The 19,067-nt window shown below is 41.9% G+C and overlaps 1 protein-coding gene across 1 annotated transcript in view; it reads left to right on the forward strand.

Moving 5' to 3' along the window:
• The first annotated feature begins 2,263 nt into the window (after positions 1-2,263).
• The window catches only part of LOC116829791 (mucin-5B-like), a 72,551-nt gene continuing 55,747 nt past the window's right edge, over positions 2,264-19,067 (forward strand). Inside the window, exons 1-10 of the mRNA XM_032788836.2 lie at positions 2,264-2,450; positions 4,102-4,357; positions 6,478-6,592; positions 7,993-8,080; positions 11,608-11,750; positions 12,572-12,800; positions 13,361-13,486; positions 14,511-14,628; positions 17,911-18,049; positions 18,645-18,746. Of these exons, the coding sequence (XP_032644727.2) occupies positions 2,264-2,450; positions 4,102-4,357; positions 6,478-6,592; positions 7,993-8,080; positions 11,608-11,750; positions 12,572-12,800; positions 13,361-13,486; positions 14,511-14,628; positions 17,911-18,049; positions 18,645-18,746 (1,503 nt within the window). The remainder of the gene's footprint in view (positions 2,451-4,101; positions 4,358-6,477; positions 6,593-7,992; positions 8,081-11,607; positions 11,751-12,571; positions 12,801-13,360; positions 13,487-14,510; positions 14,629-17,910; positions 18,050-18,644; positions 18,747-19,067) is intronic.

Consider the following 19,067-nt stretch of genomic DNA (forward strand, 5'->3'; position numbering starts at 1 on the left):
ATCTTCGTCTGCCAGAGACTTGCACCTGCACTTCTATGAGTTACTCACTGAATGCCCATAAACCTCTCAGGGAAACTGCAGTAAGAAATCAAAGAGCCAGAGCTAGGAGGCTTAACTTTGTATATGCCAGAAAGTCTGGTAAAGCAGTATTAAATGAGGTTGAGGTCAAAATTAGTTATAAACCAGCTTTGTGCTCTCCCAATTCTATGGCCATTCTAGCTCAAGTCTAGGCCCAAAAAGACATTCTAGCAGCTAGTTGTAAAGGAACCCATGTCATGTAGCGCCATCTCAGCAGCTGGGATTGGCTGGGTGGGAGGGCAGCTAGCACAGGTGCTATTATGGTGGTTGAGGATATCCTCCACTGAGCAGGTAAGCCAGCTTTTAGGGCAGTTTTGTACCCAAAGAGTAGGATAAATCAGCCCTAACATCAAGAAATCAAGCCCAAGAGGAAAAACCTTACACAATGAATAAGTGTGATAAGAAAGTTGCAATCCATTTATGGAAAATTAGCAAAGGGAGAAAGTGGAAAAACTATCAAAGTATAAATGATTAACTATTCATCTAACTACAGGTATAATGTATATTGATACAATGAATGGTTTAGATAGATTGATATAAATGCAATGAATGGTATATATAGAATGAATGTTGGAAAAAAATCCAATTTAAAACCACTATACCCTCTTTTCTGTTTGGGATGAGAATCTTGGATGATGAGCTCCCATAAAGTATTCGCTGCAGATTCGACAGCATGGGGCACAGGTCACTTGCTGGTTTCAACTAGAACAAATGGTAGATTCTCTGTATCTTGAAATCTTTAAATCATGATTTGAGGACTGCAGAAACTCAGCCAGAGGTTATGGGTCTATTACAGGATTGTGTGGGTGAGGTTCTGTGGCCTGAGATGTGCAGGAGAGAAGACTGGATGATCACAACAGTTCCTTCTGGCCTTAAAGCCTATGAGTCTCCTTAGTAAAGCAGGATGAATAACGGAACTTTCAGTTGGCTGGCATTTTGATAAATAATAAAAATTGTTTTGGGTCAAAGCAAAACCAATTTTTTCAAAATTTTCGGCAAATCAGAAGTTGAAAAACTTAGGTTTAGGTTGAATGAAACATTTTCTTCAATCTATAGCATTTCATTTCAATGGGAGGTGAAAATGATTTTTAATTTTTGAAATAAAATTAAAGAAAATTTCAAAATGAAAAGTCATTTCAAATCAAAATATTTTGCTTCAAAAGTGTTGAAATTAAATGTTTCATTTTTTTCAAAAAATTGTTAGTTTTTTTGACTGAAACAATACAACACTCAGTCACTAAATATTTTAAGGTCATCAAACATGCATTTTTTTTGTTGAAAAAAGTTTCTGTCAAAGAAATTCACCCATATCTACTCATTAGCACCTGGGCACTTCCATTTGTACATAAGTCAAGTGTCACACACAGTCTTGAGTTCACTGAGAATAAAGTGACTCAGACCCTAGTGATGCTGGAACAGCAGGAAAACTGTTGCAATGGTATTTTGGTGGGCCTGTATGAATTGGGCTTTTGAAATCTTACAGCCTCACAACGAAAACCAACTCCAATGAACCAATGAATCTCAGCTTTATGAGGTTGAAGACTAAATCACCCTCCTTTCCCTGCAAAGCAAGGTTGAGCCACATTTTTATGGTAGGGGTAAGAAGTTTGCATTCTCTGCATTAACATTGCACCTGTTCTATGGAAAGTCGACTTCAGTGTGCAATGCAGTTAACCTGGCCCCTTTCGTGAGCCATTTTGATTTCACTTTTTAAAGTCCACCACTCAGCTATCAATATTTTTTCTTTAAATAAGCCATTCCTTTATGCCTGACCCAACGGTACTTTTTCCTCTATTGCTCAGAAGTAGCCATCCAGCCAGCAGAGGGAGCATGTAATAATAACCAACAAACTAATCCTCAGGAAGAGCAATTCCACTGGTGTCTGCAGAAAGGAGTAAGGGACTGAATCAGGGCCAGAGTGCTTGTGTCCAATAAGTCACAATAAAAAGGAAAATGTTTGCTATGAAGGAAAAGACAAAACTGGAAGGGAAGAAAGAAACACCACTTTAAAGTATTTAAAAGGGGAATGGAAAAAGCTACAGCCATGCCCCTCTGCCCCCAAAATTAAGTACCACAGAAACACGTGGTTGTCTTTGCAGAAGGAAATGTGAGTTCTCAGTCTTTTAAGCTTGAATCAGCGAGGGAATAATCAGTGAAGCTCCACCTTTCAGGGACCCTGCCATCAATGTTTTGTTCTCATGCCAAATTCCTGGACTATAAAACTGTGCCGATAAGCCAAGAAAAAGACATTTCCCTGGAAGGATTTTCAAGTTACCTCTTCATAGGTGTGATGGGGGAAAAAAAAGGAGGGGCGCTATGGATATTCTGCCTAATTTGGAGTTATTGCGAGGGCAAAACACCCGTGCAGATAGGTAAGAAAAATCTAACTCTGAAGTTGTTTGCCTAGATATTTACCTCCATTAAGTAACAAATACAAATGTCAAATTAAAATATAATTGCTTAGACTGAGATATATGTGCATACTGTAAATAGCTTAGCCCTCTGTACGTACACTGCAAATGAACCTCATTTAAGTAATTCATTGTTTTTCTTTGCCTTAAAAAGCAATTCATCAGCCATTCCGCTATTCCAAGATTAGTTGTTTAAAGAGCAGATTTGCTGGACACAGTTTGTAATATAGAAAATGGTGACATCCTTTTTAATTGTTTGACTTTCTAGGATAAATTTTTCTGCATGATGTCCCCTAGAGCTAATTGCCTGGTACCTGCACTGTAGTAGGAGTACTATTTATTTTTCCTACTGCACTGTTACCTTCTGATTCCTGGTTCTGAATGTCTCATAGCTTTCTGAGTTAATTTATTACACAAACAGTTGATTGTGAATTCATGTGATGTCTGCTGCAGGGTTATTATTTCTAGCAACTCCACACCAACAAATGAGTAAAACCTACCTATTTCCCCCTGCCTCCTATGTGGAAAGGTGCTACTTTATTCTACTCTATTCAAGTCTTACAAACACCTATTACCACATGCAATCTGGAAAGACATATTGGCACCTTACTTTGTTTTATTGATGCATCTTATTTAAATAAAATATATTTTCAATGCACCCCTGCTGATTCCCAGTTACGAATATTTCATAACATTTCAGCATTCACAGAGTATGTTAAGCGCTGATCTTGATGTGGTCTGTGATGTCTATTGCTAGGTTAATATTACTGAAGGCCATCACATCAACAAATCAGAAAAACCTTCCCATTTTCTCCTGCCATTCTGCCAGCTAGGCAAAATGAGAGGCTTAAAGCATATTTCAGCAAAGTGTAATTCCTGTTGAAGGAGAATTACACCCGTTTTGCTTAGCTTCACAGTCTGAGGTTGTTTCTGAGATGTAGTTTCATACACAGTCAAAGAAAGTTTTCATGTGTAACTTTAGCATATGCAATTGAAAACTCAAAGGATTCAGTCCTGAGTGGCGGATGAAGCAAAGGTGTCTCTAAGCATCACAAATTGGCTGCATAGGGGCCAAGGTTCTGGCCCAAAGTTTTTGAGATAGGACTGAGATGTACTAGAAGTTGAAGGTCCATTTAAGGTACAGCAAAAGTTCGTTTCTGGCATCCCTCTCAAAGAAGGGAAATGTTTGCTAAGTCAATATTAGAGACACTTCTGAATTTGAATAACCTGAGAAATGAAGAGTAGTTTAGAAACTTTTTAATTACAACTGGCATTTCTGAGTCTACTGCTGGAGGCAGCCATCTTGCTGAAAAGTGATGTTATTTGTGACTCTTGTTGGATGACAGCCCAATAGAAGAAACTGCAAACCAGTTTCCAACCTGCTTTAATACAGTTTAAAGGGAGATTTACAGAGGCACCAAGAGCACTTAGGTACCTAACTCCAGCTGAAAGCCAATGAGAGTTGGATGCCAAAGTGTCATGGATGTCTGAAAATCTCCACCTTAAATCTTTGAAGTGCCACTTCAATGGCAGGTGCTAGGCACTGTATAAATAAAACCTTGCAATACACACTGATAACATTACCCCCCCCCCCCCGCATCTCTTTCTACAGTCCAGCGCCCTGTAGTCACCAGGAGTGAATGTTCCACCTGGGGAAATTTCCACTTTCAGACATTTGACCATGTTAAATTCGATTTCCCCGGAATCTGCCACTATGTTTTCGCCTCGCACTGTAAGGACAGCTACCAGGACTTCAACATCCAGGTCAGGCGCAGCGAGAAGAATGGATTTCCAGTCTGCTTCACTGCTACCATTGATGGAGTGCTTCTAGAGGTGAAAGAGTCAGGCATCACAGTGAATGGACATGAGTAAGTAAACATTTATTGTTCTCCCTGGACTAAGTTGTTTGTTCTAAGTACAGTCTTGTATATTAGCAATGCATTAATAGCCCTTCTAGACTTGGCAGAATCATCAAAGGAAGGAATAAGACATTCAAAATACCTCACATTATGCAATGCAACTGTATACCAGGTGAGAGAGTTTTCAACCTGCACTCAGCTGGTAGACCAGATTGTGCCACAATGGATGAGGATTGACAGAGATTGTACTGTAGTTGTATCCGAGTTAGTGCAATTAAAACCCTTCTGCCAGTGAAAATTCTTAGAAATTTATATAGGGACTGGTTTCAGAGTAGCCGCCATGTTAGTCTGTATCCGCAAAAAGAACAGGAGTACTTGTGGCACCTTAGCGACTAACACATTTATTTGAGCATAAACTTTCATGGGCCTACAGCCCACTTCTTCAGATGCATAGAATGGAACATATATTGAGGAGATATGAAAGCTCATCTCCACGAAAGCTTATGCTCAAATAAATGTGTTAGCCTCTAAGGTGCCACAAGTACTCCTGTTCTTTATACAGGGACTGATCCTTTGACGTGCTGAACAATTTCAGTGAGAGCATCTCAGCTGCCACTGACACTAATAGGAGATGAGGCACTCAGCACCTGGCAAGTGTTCCATTAGAGTTCATAGATGGTAAAGACAAAAAGGACCCTTATGGTAATCGATTTTGATTTTCTACGTAACACATGCACATTTCCAGCCAATGATTCCTGCACTGTGGGACTAGGATGACCAAATGTCCCAATTTTATAGTGACAGTCCCAATATTCGGGCCTTTGTCTTATATAGGTGCCTAATAACCCCCACTCCCATCCCAATTTTTCATACTTACTTACAGATCCACAATTAGGTGGTGATCAAAATAAGAATTGAAAGAATCTTCCACAACTAAAAGGTCAATCCAGAAACTGTCTTCTCCTATTTCAAATTATACAAATATACTGAAACACTGAAAACGTATACATGTGGAATTTCACCTTGAATGGTAACCTGAAATGAATTGGTAGCACTCTGTGGAGCATGGGGTAAGTATGATCCATTCATGAACCACTCCTAAATACACTGACAGGCACATATAGAATTAGCTGAATTTTTTTTTGGAGTGATTTTTCAAGGGCAATCCCCTGTAAAGTGTGTTCCCATATTCCAGCACAGAGATGTCAAGAGCATGGGCAAAGGTTAAACCTGGCAGAAATACTCACACCCTCCTGGCCAAGCAAAGATGGAAAAAGTACTATTGGCCATTGTTTCTGTCCAGATATCCAGAAGTAGTGGAACATAGGAAAGAGTCATTAGATTGCAAATCTTAGTGACAAAAGGCAGATGCATCCCGTCAATCAAAGCAGAAAAAATCTGCAATTTCTTCCAGTTATTTCTCCAACCAAACCACCTACTCTTCCTGTATTGCTAAATGGAATAGGACCACAGCATGGTCCTGGTATGTAAGAGAGGATCACACTATGGAAAATGTTGAGGAACCCCTGCTTTGACTTACATAGGCTGAGCATTAGCTGGCTATCCAAACTCCGTTCTCAGCCAGGCACAGGCAAAGTGAGAGACTATCAACTGGCTCAGATGTAAAAGCAGTATACATGACACTGCAGGCCAAAGCATCTCCCATGCCCTTTAAAGACAGTGGAGCGAAAACAGGAACCTGTGGTACCTCACACGGGGGAGCCCCCAGGCAGGCAAGCAGCTTCCTCCACCCCCAGTACTATGACCTGGCTCCTCTTACTGTCTTGATGGATCTGATCCTCAGCTGGTATAAATCAACATAGCTACACTGAAGTCAATGGAGCCAATCAGTTTACACTAATTGAAGATGCGTCCCAGTATCAACAGGCTAATGGGCAAAATACATTGCCTTGTGGATTAGGACTGGCGAAAGGGCATATTGGACAAGATAAAAGATGCAGTCTCTTCTATTGTGCATAAATGGAGACCATCTCTAACTTTTACATGAACATACTTGTACCTTTCATTGCTTCAATTTGACTTTTGTTAATTTTTCAGTAGCACTGATGAGAGAATTTGATTTGGGCTCTATTTTATAGTTTTGTTGTTTTTTCTGCTCTGTTTTTTAGGATTCCTCTCCCCTTCAGCTTGAAGAGCATTTTGATTGAAGACACCTGTACTTACTTCCAAGTCACTTCCACGCTTGGCCTGACTCTCAAGTGGAACTGGGCTGACACTCTCTTAGTATGAAGATCCAGTTAGTTGGTTCTTTTAGTGAATTTTAGTGTTGCTGAAAGGTACTGGGTTGACAGCCCTAGAGACTGTAGTTCTCTAATTATCCACTTATTGGGTGTTTCAGAGATTTTTATTCTCTGCCTCACAATTCAGAGAGTTAAAGAAGGGAATAGAGAAGATAGAAAAAGATTGAAAAGTTGCTCATGTGGCTAGAAGGCCAGCTTGGTATCCATATCGGAAAAGATTCTACAGTCACATGATAGTTCAAATTCCGATTTAGTCTGCTATTTGCTCCAGCCAGCAAGATGTAGAAGTGCTATGAAGTTTTCCTTTCAATCCAGTGGTGAAGAGGATAAGCCAATAGGAGTCACTATTACGTGGGCAGGAGCTTATTCTCACCAGGTTTCCGCTGTTCCATGAACACTTAGCGTCCTGTGAAGAGTGGGGCTGTAGTGCCTGATATGAGGAGGGAAGAAGTTGTCCTACCACAGGATACTTGTATTATTGATCTAGCTGTGTAATATATTGCAATTAGCTGTTTATCTGGTAGGAATAGCATTTGTTAACTGTTTTTCTCTTTGATTTTGGCCTGTCTCCTATGAAGTTCTATTACAGGTTTTTTACCAAACAGTAATGTTGCAAATTTGCCAAACATATATTTACATCTTGTAATCCAGTCACTTGTATGTGCAAATTTATATATATGTTGTAATCTGATTTCTCCCACCCCACCCTTCTGTTGGGGGGATCACCTTCCCTCCTTCGTTTGATGTAGCTGAGTTTATCTAAACAGTTTCTAATTGGAGGAGCTTGGGTAAAGTATTCCCAATTATTTTCCTGGCTTCTTGATCTTCATTTAATAGGTGTTTCATGAGCATTGTTTATGGTCAGTAATTCTCAGGATTTGGCCATCTTTTTTTCTAATTAAGCTGTAAGTATATATGGTCCAGTCTGTAGTCCTTATTCACCTCTCCACTGAAATCAATGGGAATATCCCTAAAGAAAACTGAGGTCCAAAGACTACTCTCAGCCACCTTGGTATAAATCTGTAGTAACTAGAGATAGTCCAGATTTACACCATGTGACTGAGAGCAGAATGTGCCCCTTCTAGTAAGGACCTCAGGATTTGGGCCACAGAGTGGATAATGAGAAAGGACTTGTGAAGACCAAATGTATATAATGAAGAAAGCAACATTTTATATTTAACTGAATTGTCATACTTTAAAGGTATTGAAGCAAATGATGTACATTAAATAATGCTCCAAAGAAATGAATAGATAAACGCTAAAGGAATGTGGCTTAGCTGTTTGTTCAATGTTTTCACATGATAGAAGAAATTTGACACCTTAGTTCTTTTCCATACTGAACCACTTAAAACTCTGGTTTTCCTGTTTGTTTTTATTTTGTAGCTGGACTTGGAAGATACATACAAGGGGAAAACATGTGGTCTATGTGGGAACTATGATGGCAATGAGAAGAATGATTTGCATTTGAATGGTAGGAATTGGACATTATATGTTCCCTGGAGTTTTATGAAGTATGACTAAAAACCATTTTCCTCTGGTTTGCTGAAAGGTACCCTGATATACACATTTTGACAAACCTAGGGTGAATTTTGAGAAACCTAATGCTGATTCATGATTCTCAGGGGGTTACAAACCTGGAAAGATTCACACAAGCCCCATCGAACCAAAGTTAATTGCAGATCTCTCATGTTGTACCGCTACCATATTTAGGTTTGATAACTTTCTAATCGCACAAAACTGAACACCCTAGCCCTACCCCTTCCCTGAGGCCACGGCCCCACTCACTACATTCCCCCTCTCTTGGTGGCTCACTCTGCCCCACCCTCAATCACTTTCACTGGGCTGGGGCAGGGGTTTGGGGTGTGGGAGGGGGTGAGGGATCTAACTAGGGGTGTGGGCTCTGGGGTGGGGCTGGGGATGAGGGGTTTGTGGAGCAGGAGGGGGCTCCAGGCTGGGGGATGGGGCCGAGGGATTCAGAATGTGGGAAGGAGCTGTGGGTTGAGGCAGGGGGTTAGGGTGCAGGGGGTGGTATGAACTCTGGACTGAGGGTGTGAATCTCTGGAGTGAGGGGCTGGGCTCGGGGATGAGGGCTACAGGGTATGAGAGGGGGCTCTGGGCTAGGGCAGGGGATTGGGATGCAGGGGTTGAGGGCTCTGTCTGGGAGTGCAGGCTCTGGAATGGGGCTGGGGATGAGGGTTTTGGAGTGCAGGAGGGGGCTCTGGGTTTTGGGGGGCTCAGGGCTGTTGCAGGGGGTTGGGGCTCGGGCTTACCTCTGGCAGCTCCCAGTCAGCAGTGTAGTGGGGCTAAGGCAGGCTTCCTGACTGTCTTGGCTCCGCGCTGCACCCTGGAAGTGGCCAGCAGCAGGTCTGGCTCCTAGGTAGGGGGTCCAGGAGGTTCCCCGCACTGTTCTCACCTGCAGGCACCCCGCCCCCCAGCTCCCATTGATCATGGTTCCTGGCCAATGGTAGTGTGGAGCTGGTGCTTGGGCATGGCCGGCACACAGAGCCCCATGGCCCCCCCACCTAGGAGACGGACCTGCTGGCTGCTTCCAGGGCGCAGTATAGTGCCAGGACAGGAAGGAACTAGCCTGCCTTAAACCCGCAGTACTGCCAACTGGACTTTTAATGGCCCAGTCAGTGGTGCTGACTGGAGCCACCAGGATCCCTTTTTGACTGGATGTTCCGGTTGAAAACTGGACGCCTGGCAACCCTAATATTTACCTTTGATAGTAATAGATTCTAAGGTAGTTGCACTTTCATAGTAGGGGTGGGTAGTTGTTTCCTCCGTGACAGATCTTCACATTTTCATCCTCTTACAGTTAGGAACCAGTGTGATTTTTCATTTGTGTATTGTTAAAAATCATCAACAGTGATCCATACTTTTCAGTAACTTCAGTGAGCTCAGGATAATGTTTACAAAAACCCTAATGCAAGCTACTGGCAGCTTCAAATATTCCACTATACTGGAAAGAGGCCAATGCAACCCTCAACTCTGGCCCCGAGGCTCCCTCTGCTTCTGAAAATGGAGGGAAGACAGCACCCCGGGATCGGTGATGAAGGGGAGCAGCAGGGGGAATGTTCCCCTGCATCGGGCTCCCCTCCTGGATGTTCCTCAGGTTTGGGCTTTGCAGGTGGCGTTCCCTGGAAGATTCTTTCCCCTGCCAATATCTGTGCAGGAAGCAAACAGAGTCTTCATCAACTTAAATTTCATGCCCTGTGGTAGTTCCAGGGGCACACAGTGACTGGGAAAGCCCCTTGCAGTATGGCTCCTGCAGGAGCCAGGCTATCTCAGGCCTGCAGCTACTAATGGGACTGAACAGCACTGAAGAGGCAAGGGTACGGTTGCCAACCCTCTCGGTTTCTCCGGGAGTCTCCTGGAATCAGGCTCTGACTCCCAGAAGCTACCAAAGCCAAACCAGAAGATTTTAGGCTGCTAAAAGTCCAGCTGCACAGCAGGGCTAAGGCAGACTTTGCCTGGTCTGGCTCCGCGCTACTCCTGGAAGTAGCCGGCACATCCCTGCAGCCCCTGGAACACAGGGTAGGGGGTTACATGCCCTGCCCCCGTCCTGAGCACTGACTCCGCAGCTCACATTGATTGGGAGCTGTGGCCAATGGGAGCTGCAGAGGTGGGGTGCCCACAGGCAGGGGGAGTGCATGGAGCAGCTGTTTCCGGGAGTGGCTCAGGACCAGGCCAGGCAGAGAGCCTGCCTTAGTCCTGCTGCGCCGCCGACTGGAAGCTGCCCAAATTAAGCACCGCCCAGCCAGAGCCCTCACCCCTCACTGCCTCCTGCACCCCATTTCTCTGCCCCAGCCCAGTTAAAGTGAGTGAGAGGAGGGTGGGGGACAGTGAGTGATGGAGAGAGGGGGGATGGAGTGAGTGGGGCGGGGTCTCAGGGAAGGGGCAGGGCAGGGGGCAGGGCAAGGGTGTTTGGGTTTATGTGATTAGACAGTTGGCGACCCTAGGCAATGCCTCTCTCTGTGGTAGCACTGTGCCTCCATTGGGTCCTGAGGGATCTGCATGTTTTGGGGATAGAACACCCCAATCTCTTTCCATGGGAAGGGAACGTTCCCCTCCCACTAACTGGAGGAATTCAACTGAAACTCAGAGCTGAAACTGAGTGTTACCTAGGCACAAATCCAGAATTGTTGAGCAAAATACCTACTGTCATAGCATGGCCCTCCAAAAAATTTTTGATTAGGAAATAAAGGGTTATGTCCAAACAACATAACTTTAAAATCCATTCTGGACCCACACTGCACGTTGACAGCATTGGCAGTAATCACAGCCTGGATCAGCCAAAATCTTGTGCTGGTGATAGCTCCTGGGTAGTGAGCAATGAGAGGATTTCAACTGCACTCAGCCCCTGCAAAGGGGAGAAATGAAAGGAACACTACGTGTACCCTTTACCATTCTTATAACCCTACCAGGCTAATGTAGGAGACTTCAGGGTTCTGGGTAACAATTTCAACAGCACCTAAATTCTATTTTCAGAAATGACTTAGGAGCCTAAAGACAAAATGTTCAAAATGGCCTAAGTGATTGAGGAGCCTAAATTACATTACTTTCCAATGGGACTCAGTCATTTAGGACCATTTTTAAAATTTCACCATAAGTTTCACTGAAAGCCAGTGGGACTTAGGCTGCTAAGCCATTTAGATACTTTTGACAGATTTGCCATCTAGCTCAAATAGGCACTTAAACAGTTGAAACCCCTTGAGACTGATGACCTCTAAGTGAAAGGTCAAAGTTCACTTTTTAAAAAAAGAATCATCAATTCCTAATAAAAGTGTTCTTTATTTCAGAATTCTAACTCAATAGGAATGATGTAAGTCTGTCAGTCACTATATTTCAGGTGTCTGGGTTATATTAAATAATTTGAGTAAAAAATATGTTGCCCTAGAGCACAATAATTAAATGTGCCTTCACAATACAGAAGCAGAGTTGAAGATTTGATTCTGCATTTGATTGGTATTCAGGATGAACTTTGGAATTTTCCAGGCTATAAACTACTCCCGAGGCAGTTTGGAAACCTTCACAAAGTAGAGGAGCCTACAGAAAAGTGCCCTGATGTAGCTGAAGATGAAGATGCCAGAAACCATAAAGGTCGCTCTCATCAACAAAAAAATAAATGTAGTAAATATGTAAGTGTGTGCAGCCAGTGGCACAGTAAGTATAAACCTCCCTGAAATACAATAAAGTACAATTCCAGAGGTTAACTTGAGGCAAATATTATATAAACAATTTTCAAAGAATTAAAATTCTTCAGGAATCCAGCCATGAATCAGAGCCCAAAATGAACCTGTAGCTGTAAGACTGTGCTATTATAGTATTATAGAGGTTTACAGTGGAAAAATGCACATGAGTGAATTATAGCCTCCAGTCCAAGAAGAACAGCAAATGAGCACATCAAATGTCTGGCAGGCCTTTTCTGTGGGCTTAGTGATCATGGGACAGATCCTCAGCTGGTGTAAATCAGAGTTCACTGAAGCTAGATGATCTGAAGGCCCCTTCTGGCCAGGGGCAGCTCTAGACATTTCGCCGCCCCAAGCATGGCGGCATGCCGCGGTGGGCGCTCTGCAGGTCGCCGGTCTTGCAGCTCTGGTGGACCTCCCGCAGGTATGCCTGCAGAGGGTTCGCTGGTCCCGCGGCTCGACCGAAGCTGTGGGACCAGCGGACCCTCTGCGGGCATGCCTGCGGGAGGTCTACCAGAGCCACGGGACCAGAGGACCCTCCGCAGGCATGCCACCAAAGGCGGCCTGCCTGCCGCCCTCCCAGTGACCGGCAGAGCACCCCCCGCGACATGCCGCCCCAAGCACGCGCTTGGCGTGCTGGGGCCTGGAGCCGCCCCTGCTTCTGGCCTTAAACTCTCACTCTGTAAGTCAATGGAGCTTTGCCAGTTTATATTGGCTGAGGATCAGGCCCCAAGATAAGATGTGGATTATTCCTTTTTCTTTCATTACAGAAATCAAAATGCAAGAAACTCTTAGCCCAACTTGGGAACTGTTCCAGAGTGGTTGCTTTTGATGACTATGTAGCCACCTGCACAAGAGATATGTGCATCTGTGCAAAGAATTTTTCTTCTGATTCTGCTTTGGTTTCTAGCTGCATATGCAGTACCCTTAGCCAGTATTCCCGAGACTGCGTCCTGAATGGGGGAATCCCTGGCAAATGGAGAACCAAAGATCTTTGTTGTAAGTAACTATAGAATTTAAATTCTGTAACCAATTCAGTTGGCATCTAAGGATAATTTATATATCCTTAGCAGTATTTATTAGAGAAGATAACTGCAGTGTTTCTTTTAATGTGTTTTATAAGCGCTTCTGAAATTACGTGCTTTCATAAAATTCTCTGTTTTGAAAGATGATTCCAAGAACTGAATAAGTTAAATAAAGGTTAGTAATGCAGGTATTTAGTGCAAGCTTCTGAGTGTGTGTGATGATCATCTGCCTGACAGAGCATGTTACAACAGTGACTACTTCAGTTTGAGAGTGAGTGAACAGTGAACTATTGGTGTAAATAGTGTTATAGTCTATAATGCCTGCCAATTTAAAAACTGCAAGACCTGTTGGCTTATAAAACCAAAGTAACCATAAACATAACTGGTTCCAAAAGTGGATAAAATTACACTAATGCTCTCGATAGAACATTTTATAACCAACATTTTATAACCTTTGGAAAATGATTAACTGCATTTAGAGCATTGATTTACCCTCTACATTACCCTCTACAACTGCTTCATTTGGGTTTGCAGTCCAGGAATGTCCAAACAACCTGGAATATATGGAATGTGGAAACCCCTGTGCTGACACATGCGCCAATCCAGAGAGGAGCAAGATTTGTAAAGCCCCATGTACTGATGGTTGCTTCTGCCCTGCTGGTAAAGTAGTATCCTTCTTATAACAGGCTATGCTCATGAAGGGACTTATGGGGAGATATCTCTTGTTGTTGAGTGAAAGGCATTCTTCTTCATTAAAATGTGAACATACTTAAATAAAACTGTAGACAGAATTTTACATTCCTTTGTCTGGAAAACTGGCAAGTAGACAGATAATAGTTTGTGTCTTACAAGTTTGCATGGATTGTCCCCGGAAGTCATGGAATATCCAGTATTGACCCATGACTAGAGATGAATGAATAGTTTCTTATAGCTGAAGAATGGATTAATGTAAAGATTGGTTTGAATTACATCTCTTTCTCCTGGCTGAAGCCAAACCTCTAAAGGGTCAGTATCATGACAATGGAAAGGAAGACAGGAGGGTCTCTGGTGTAGGAACAGAGAAAAAGGCACAGGTCTGGTTGGGGAAGGATCAGGGAAGGAGAAGCTGTCTCGATAGGGAGAATATATTCAGAGAAATGTTGTGTGAGCCTGTGTGGGTGGTCAGGCACCTCAATGGTTTCAGTTAAGTTTTCGATATGTGTCCAAATCACTGGGAACTTGCTCCTGCTGAAGTCAAACACAAAAAATGTGTGTGCAGATGCAGGCTTGCACATAGATAAATGGAGGCTGGGCTGTGGCCCTGAAGTTCCTTTCTGATTTCTGAACCAGTATTAGAAATGGATGGAGACTGTATCATAATCTTGCATTTGCCACACATGATGTCACGTTTCAGCAAGGTAACAGACAATACACAGCCCGATGGGATCAGAAATGCATATTGCAATTAAAACCATCTGCACTTTAGCCATGGTGAGAAATGTCTCCTATCAGCTAACAGATGAACTTTCAGAATGCTGCTGACAATGAGCAAAAAGACGTGATTTTTCTTTAAAACTTATAGTTCATCCCAAGCCAGACATGCAGAAATGTCCAAATATGATGTACTGTGTTTTCTTATTTTCTGAATTTTCTTCAGTGTCCTTTCTACCTTAAGAAATATTAATTAGCCAGTATTTCTGAACAGGGACTATTCTCGATGACATGAATGGCAACAAATGCATCCCCACTAACAGCTGTCCATGCATGTTTCAAGGCAAAGTCTATGCAACCGGAGGGTCCTACTCCACTCCTTCTCAAAACTGGTATTGTTACAAGCCTAACTATATTAATGTAGCAGATGCGTTTATTAGAAAGCACTGATGAGTTAAATGTCATTGTCTCTACATCCCAGTCCTAGTATTTGTCTTTACTAAAGATAGTATTGACACAAAACTTAGGATCTGATCACCACCACGCTCTAGGGAAGTTCAGAGTGAGATCTGAACATCGTAGTTATGAACTTAGTTGGAAATCCTTTGCAGATACAGAACCTGAGACTTCAGAAGATGAAAGCATGAGCCTCTCCCATCTGAGATAAAGGATCAGGTCCGTTAGCTTGGAGGCATTAGCTGACTCAAACTTCTATGTGGTCTAGTCACTATGGGGGGACAGTTACACTGTGTTAGTGTGGGTTGCATTCACAATTAGTTCTTATAGAAATAATGGTCTGCTTCAATGCCCTGGATCTAAAACTCTCTGAACATTGAGAATGTGTAGATCTGGGTCCAAACTTTGCAACTTGAGCCCATCTCTAGTCTTCACCTATAGAAGGTTTTCACTGAAGAGACCTGTCATATATGCTGTTTGCCGGTTTTCATTTTACTCCTTTATTCATCATTCTAGTGTCCATTGAGAAGCTCAACAAACATGCTTGTTTTTCCTGCAGGCCTTATCTTTTCCTGTTTGAAAAATTTCCCTAGTTCCTCATGAAGTCCAAGCACTATGCCCATATTTTGCTGTTTTCCTTATGTGTGCATAGCTCTAAGAATGAAGATTGCCCTTTACCTTGAGTTCTCCATACCAGCTGAAGACCTGCATCTGCAGCACAAAGTAGTGTAGGTCCTGCATAGAGACTCATTTATGTTCTCTGCAACACTGGGGAAAGAAAGCTATTGATTTAGAATCTGTAAGATATTTCTCAACTAATTATAACATCCTGGGTTTTGAAATAGTGTCCCTTTCAAGTGCCTGAGTCAAAGCCCATTGAATTAAAGGAATCATAGCAATGTTGGGCTGGAAGGGACCTCAAGGGATCATCTAGTCCATCCCTGTGCACAGAGGCAGGACCATGTATACCTAGATCATCCATGGCAGGTGTTTGTCTAACCTGTTCTTGAAAGCCTCCAATGGTAGCACTTCCACAACCTCCCTGGGTAACTTATTCTGCTATTTAACTATCTTTATAGTGACAAAGTTTTTCCTAATATCTAACCTATGTCTCCCTTGCTGAATATTAAGCCGATTTCTTCTTGTCCTAACTTCAATGGACATAGAGAACAATTAATCACTGGCCTCTTTATAACAACCCTTAACATATTTGAAGAGTTATCAGGTCCCCCTTCATGCTTCTTTTCTCAAGAGTAAACATGTCTTCAATGTGTCCAGGTCTTTCTTAAAATGTGGTGCCCAGAACTAGACAGAATACTCCAGAGGAGGCCTCACCAGTGCCAAGTAGAGCAAAACAATTACCTCCCATTTCTTACATATGACACCCCAGAATGACGTTAACCTTTTCCACAACTGCATTACATTGTTGGCTCATATTCAATTTGTGATCCGCTATAACCCCTAAACCTTTTTCTGCAGTACTACTGCCTACCCACTTATTCTCCATTTTGTATTTGTGCATTTGATTTTTTAATCCTAAATGTAGTACTTTGCACTTGTTATTGAATTCCAGCTAGGTACTGTCTGCAAACTGTGCTCTCTATGCTATTATCCAAATCATTTATGAAGATATTGAATAAAACCAGATAGAGGACAGTTCCTTGCAGATATTTCCTTCCACCTTGACTGGGAACCATTGATAACTACTCTCTGAGTAGTTTTCCAACCAGTTGTGCACCCACCTTATATAGTAGGTTCATCTAGTTATATTTCCCTAGTTTGCTTATGAGATAGTCATGAGAGACTGTGTCAAAATCAAGATGTATCATGTCTACTGCTTCCTCCCCCTGCACTAACCTAATAAGACTGTCAAAGAAGGAAATTAGGTTAGTTTGGCATGATTTGTTCTTGAGAAATCCATGTGGGCTATTACTTATTCATCCTATTATCCTTCAGGTGCTTACAAATTGATTGTTTAATCATTTGTTCCAGTATCTTTCCAGGTATAGAAGTTAGGCTGACTAGTCTGTAATTTCACACATCATTTTTGTTCCCCCTTGTGAAAGATGGGTACTATGTTTGCCCGTGTCTTGTCCTCTCGGACCTCACTCATTCTCCAAATAGCTCTTGAAGATAATGGTTAATGATTCCAGGATGGCTTCAGCTAGATCTTTAAGTACCCAAGGGTGAATTTCTTTCCATTAACTTCAGTAAACTTTTATTATTTCAGGGCCTGATCATGCAAAGTCTTATACATTTGGGAGGAGCATTGCATTGAATAGGTAGCTGAGTAACAAACTAACTAGAGCTGGTGCAAAATTATGCATTGAAATATCTTTCTGACTGAACATGCCATTGTGGATAGAAATGGACACATTGTTTAAAAAATAAAGTATCAGAGGGGTAGCCGTGTTAGTCTGGATCTGTAAAAGCAGCAAAGAGTCCTGTGGCACCTTATAGACTAACAGACATATTGGAGCATGAGCTTTCGTGGGTGAATACCCATTTCGTTGGATGCACCGACGAAGTAGATATTCACCCATAAAAGCTCATGCTCCAATACGTCTGTTAGTCTATAAGGTGCCGCAGGACTCTTTGCTGTTTAAAAAATGTGTCAATTGTCTCTGACATGCCAGGGGAACAATAATATTTCTAAATTTAAAAAATGTTGTGTCTGAAATTTTTGTTTGGGGAATTCCAAAGCTTTGTTTCAGGGAATTCTGAAATTTTATTCAAACTGTTTCATTACAACATGAACAGGAAACGATTTGATCTAGAAAGGAAGATAATCAATCAATCAGTATTAAGTAGCAGCTGCAATTGATTATTTTAAAAATGAAATGAAATAAAATAGGCTATTTCAACCGTTATATTCTGTCACATTATAATGTGTGAGTTTTACACTAGTACATGTTATGAAGTAATGTAAAAATAAAAAAATCATAAAATAAAATAAAATTCTAAACAAAATGAAAATTTTCCAATTTGGAATTTCTGTTTGGCAGAAAAATTTGAAAATATTTGTTTTTGTTCTGATTCAGAATGACACAAATTTCAAAATGTTGAAATTTCCCATGAAATGGAAATTCTAAGTTTCAGCCAGCTTTACTAAGAACAGGAAGAAGATTGACTGATTTATACAGACATCTCAAGTTTTCAACGCAGATGATATCTCCTCACATGTATTCTGATTATAACTGTTCTTTTTTTTTTAATAGTACCTGTGCTGGTGGCCAATGGGTTTGTGTATCTCTGCCTCTTTCTGGAAATTGTAATGTGGAGGGAGGGTTCCACATTACTACGTTTGATAACAAAGAGTTCATTTTTCATGGCAATTGTCATTATGTCTTAGCTAAGGTATGAAAAATAGCTTCTTTAATTTCTCAGTCTTTTTAGGATCAAAAGTTAAGCTATGTTAGAGCTTTATTGCCTCATTTGCTGAGATGGCTCCCAATCTAACAAAACTCTTCAGCATGTGCTTAACTTTTAAGCATGAGGGGTCCTATTTGCTACCTCATAAGTCTGGATCTCATCTGCTCAGTGCTTATCAGTGGATCTTTCCTGCATCAACACATTTTTAAAAAGTTTTTAAAAATTATTTACTTTTCTAGTGGACCTATTAGCATAGATTTTGTCACTTTGTCCTGGTGGAAAATTGTCTGGCAAACAAAGGTGGATGAGCTGGCCCCTTCTTATCCAAAGACCCACCTCCAAGTAGCCCTTTGAAAAATAGACTAGCAGCAGATGCTGAAGGAATGGACCATAAGGGAAAGGTTAACGGGCATGGTTTTGCAAGTGGGAGTGAAAGGTAACATTTTGCAATTGTAGTTGGCATGCCTGGGTCCTTTCCTATTTCCCTGTAAATGTTTTAGAGATCTATTTTCCCCACTGCTTGCTTCTTATTATATGACAGAAAATGGTTTACATACCTGTTTTTCTGGCTTATTTTCAGGACAATGGCAGCAGCTTTGTGGTTGTTGGAGAGATCATTCAATGTGGGATATCAAGCACTATGACTTGCTTGAAGAATGTATTAGTCACATTAAGAGCCCTTGTAAGTCATTGGTAACTACTTAGTTTAAAAAGAAATGTAAGGACCAGGAAAGATCAGCTGGCCCTCTATGCCTGAACTTTTTGATTAAATGTTTGCAAGATTCCCGTACAAGATCAGAGCTCTGTGCTAGGTTCTGTATAAACACATAAGAAGAGACAGTCTTTGCCCCAAAGATTTTATCATCTAAACAGACTGATGAAGGGTGGGAGAGGGGAGGTATTATTGTCTCCATTTGACAGATAACAGTGGAACACAGAGACTGAGTTATTCAAAGTCACACAGCAAGTCTGTGGCAGAACCAGGAACCCAACATAGATCTTA

Source organism: Chelonoidis abingdonii, chromosome 4 (genome assembly GCF_003597395.2).
Source record: "Chelonoidis abingdonii isolate Lonesome George chromosome 4, CheloAbing_2.0, whole genome shotgun sequence".
Classification (NCBI taxonomy): Eukaryota; Metazoa; Chordata; order Testudines; family Testudinidae; genus Chelonoidis; species Chelonoidis abingdonii.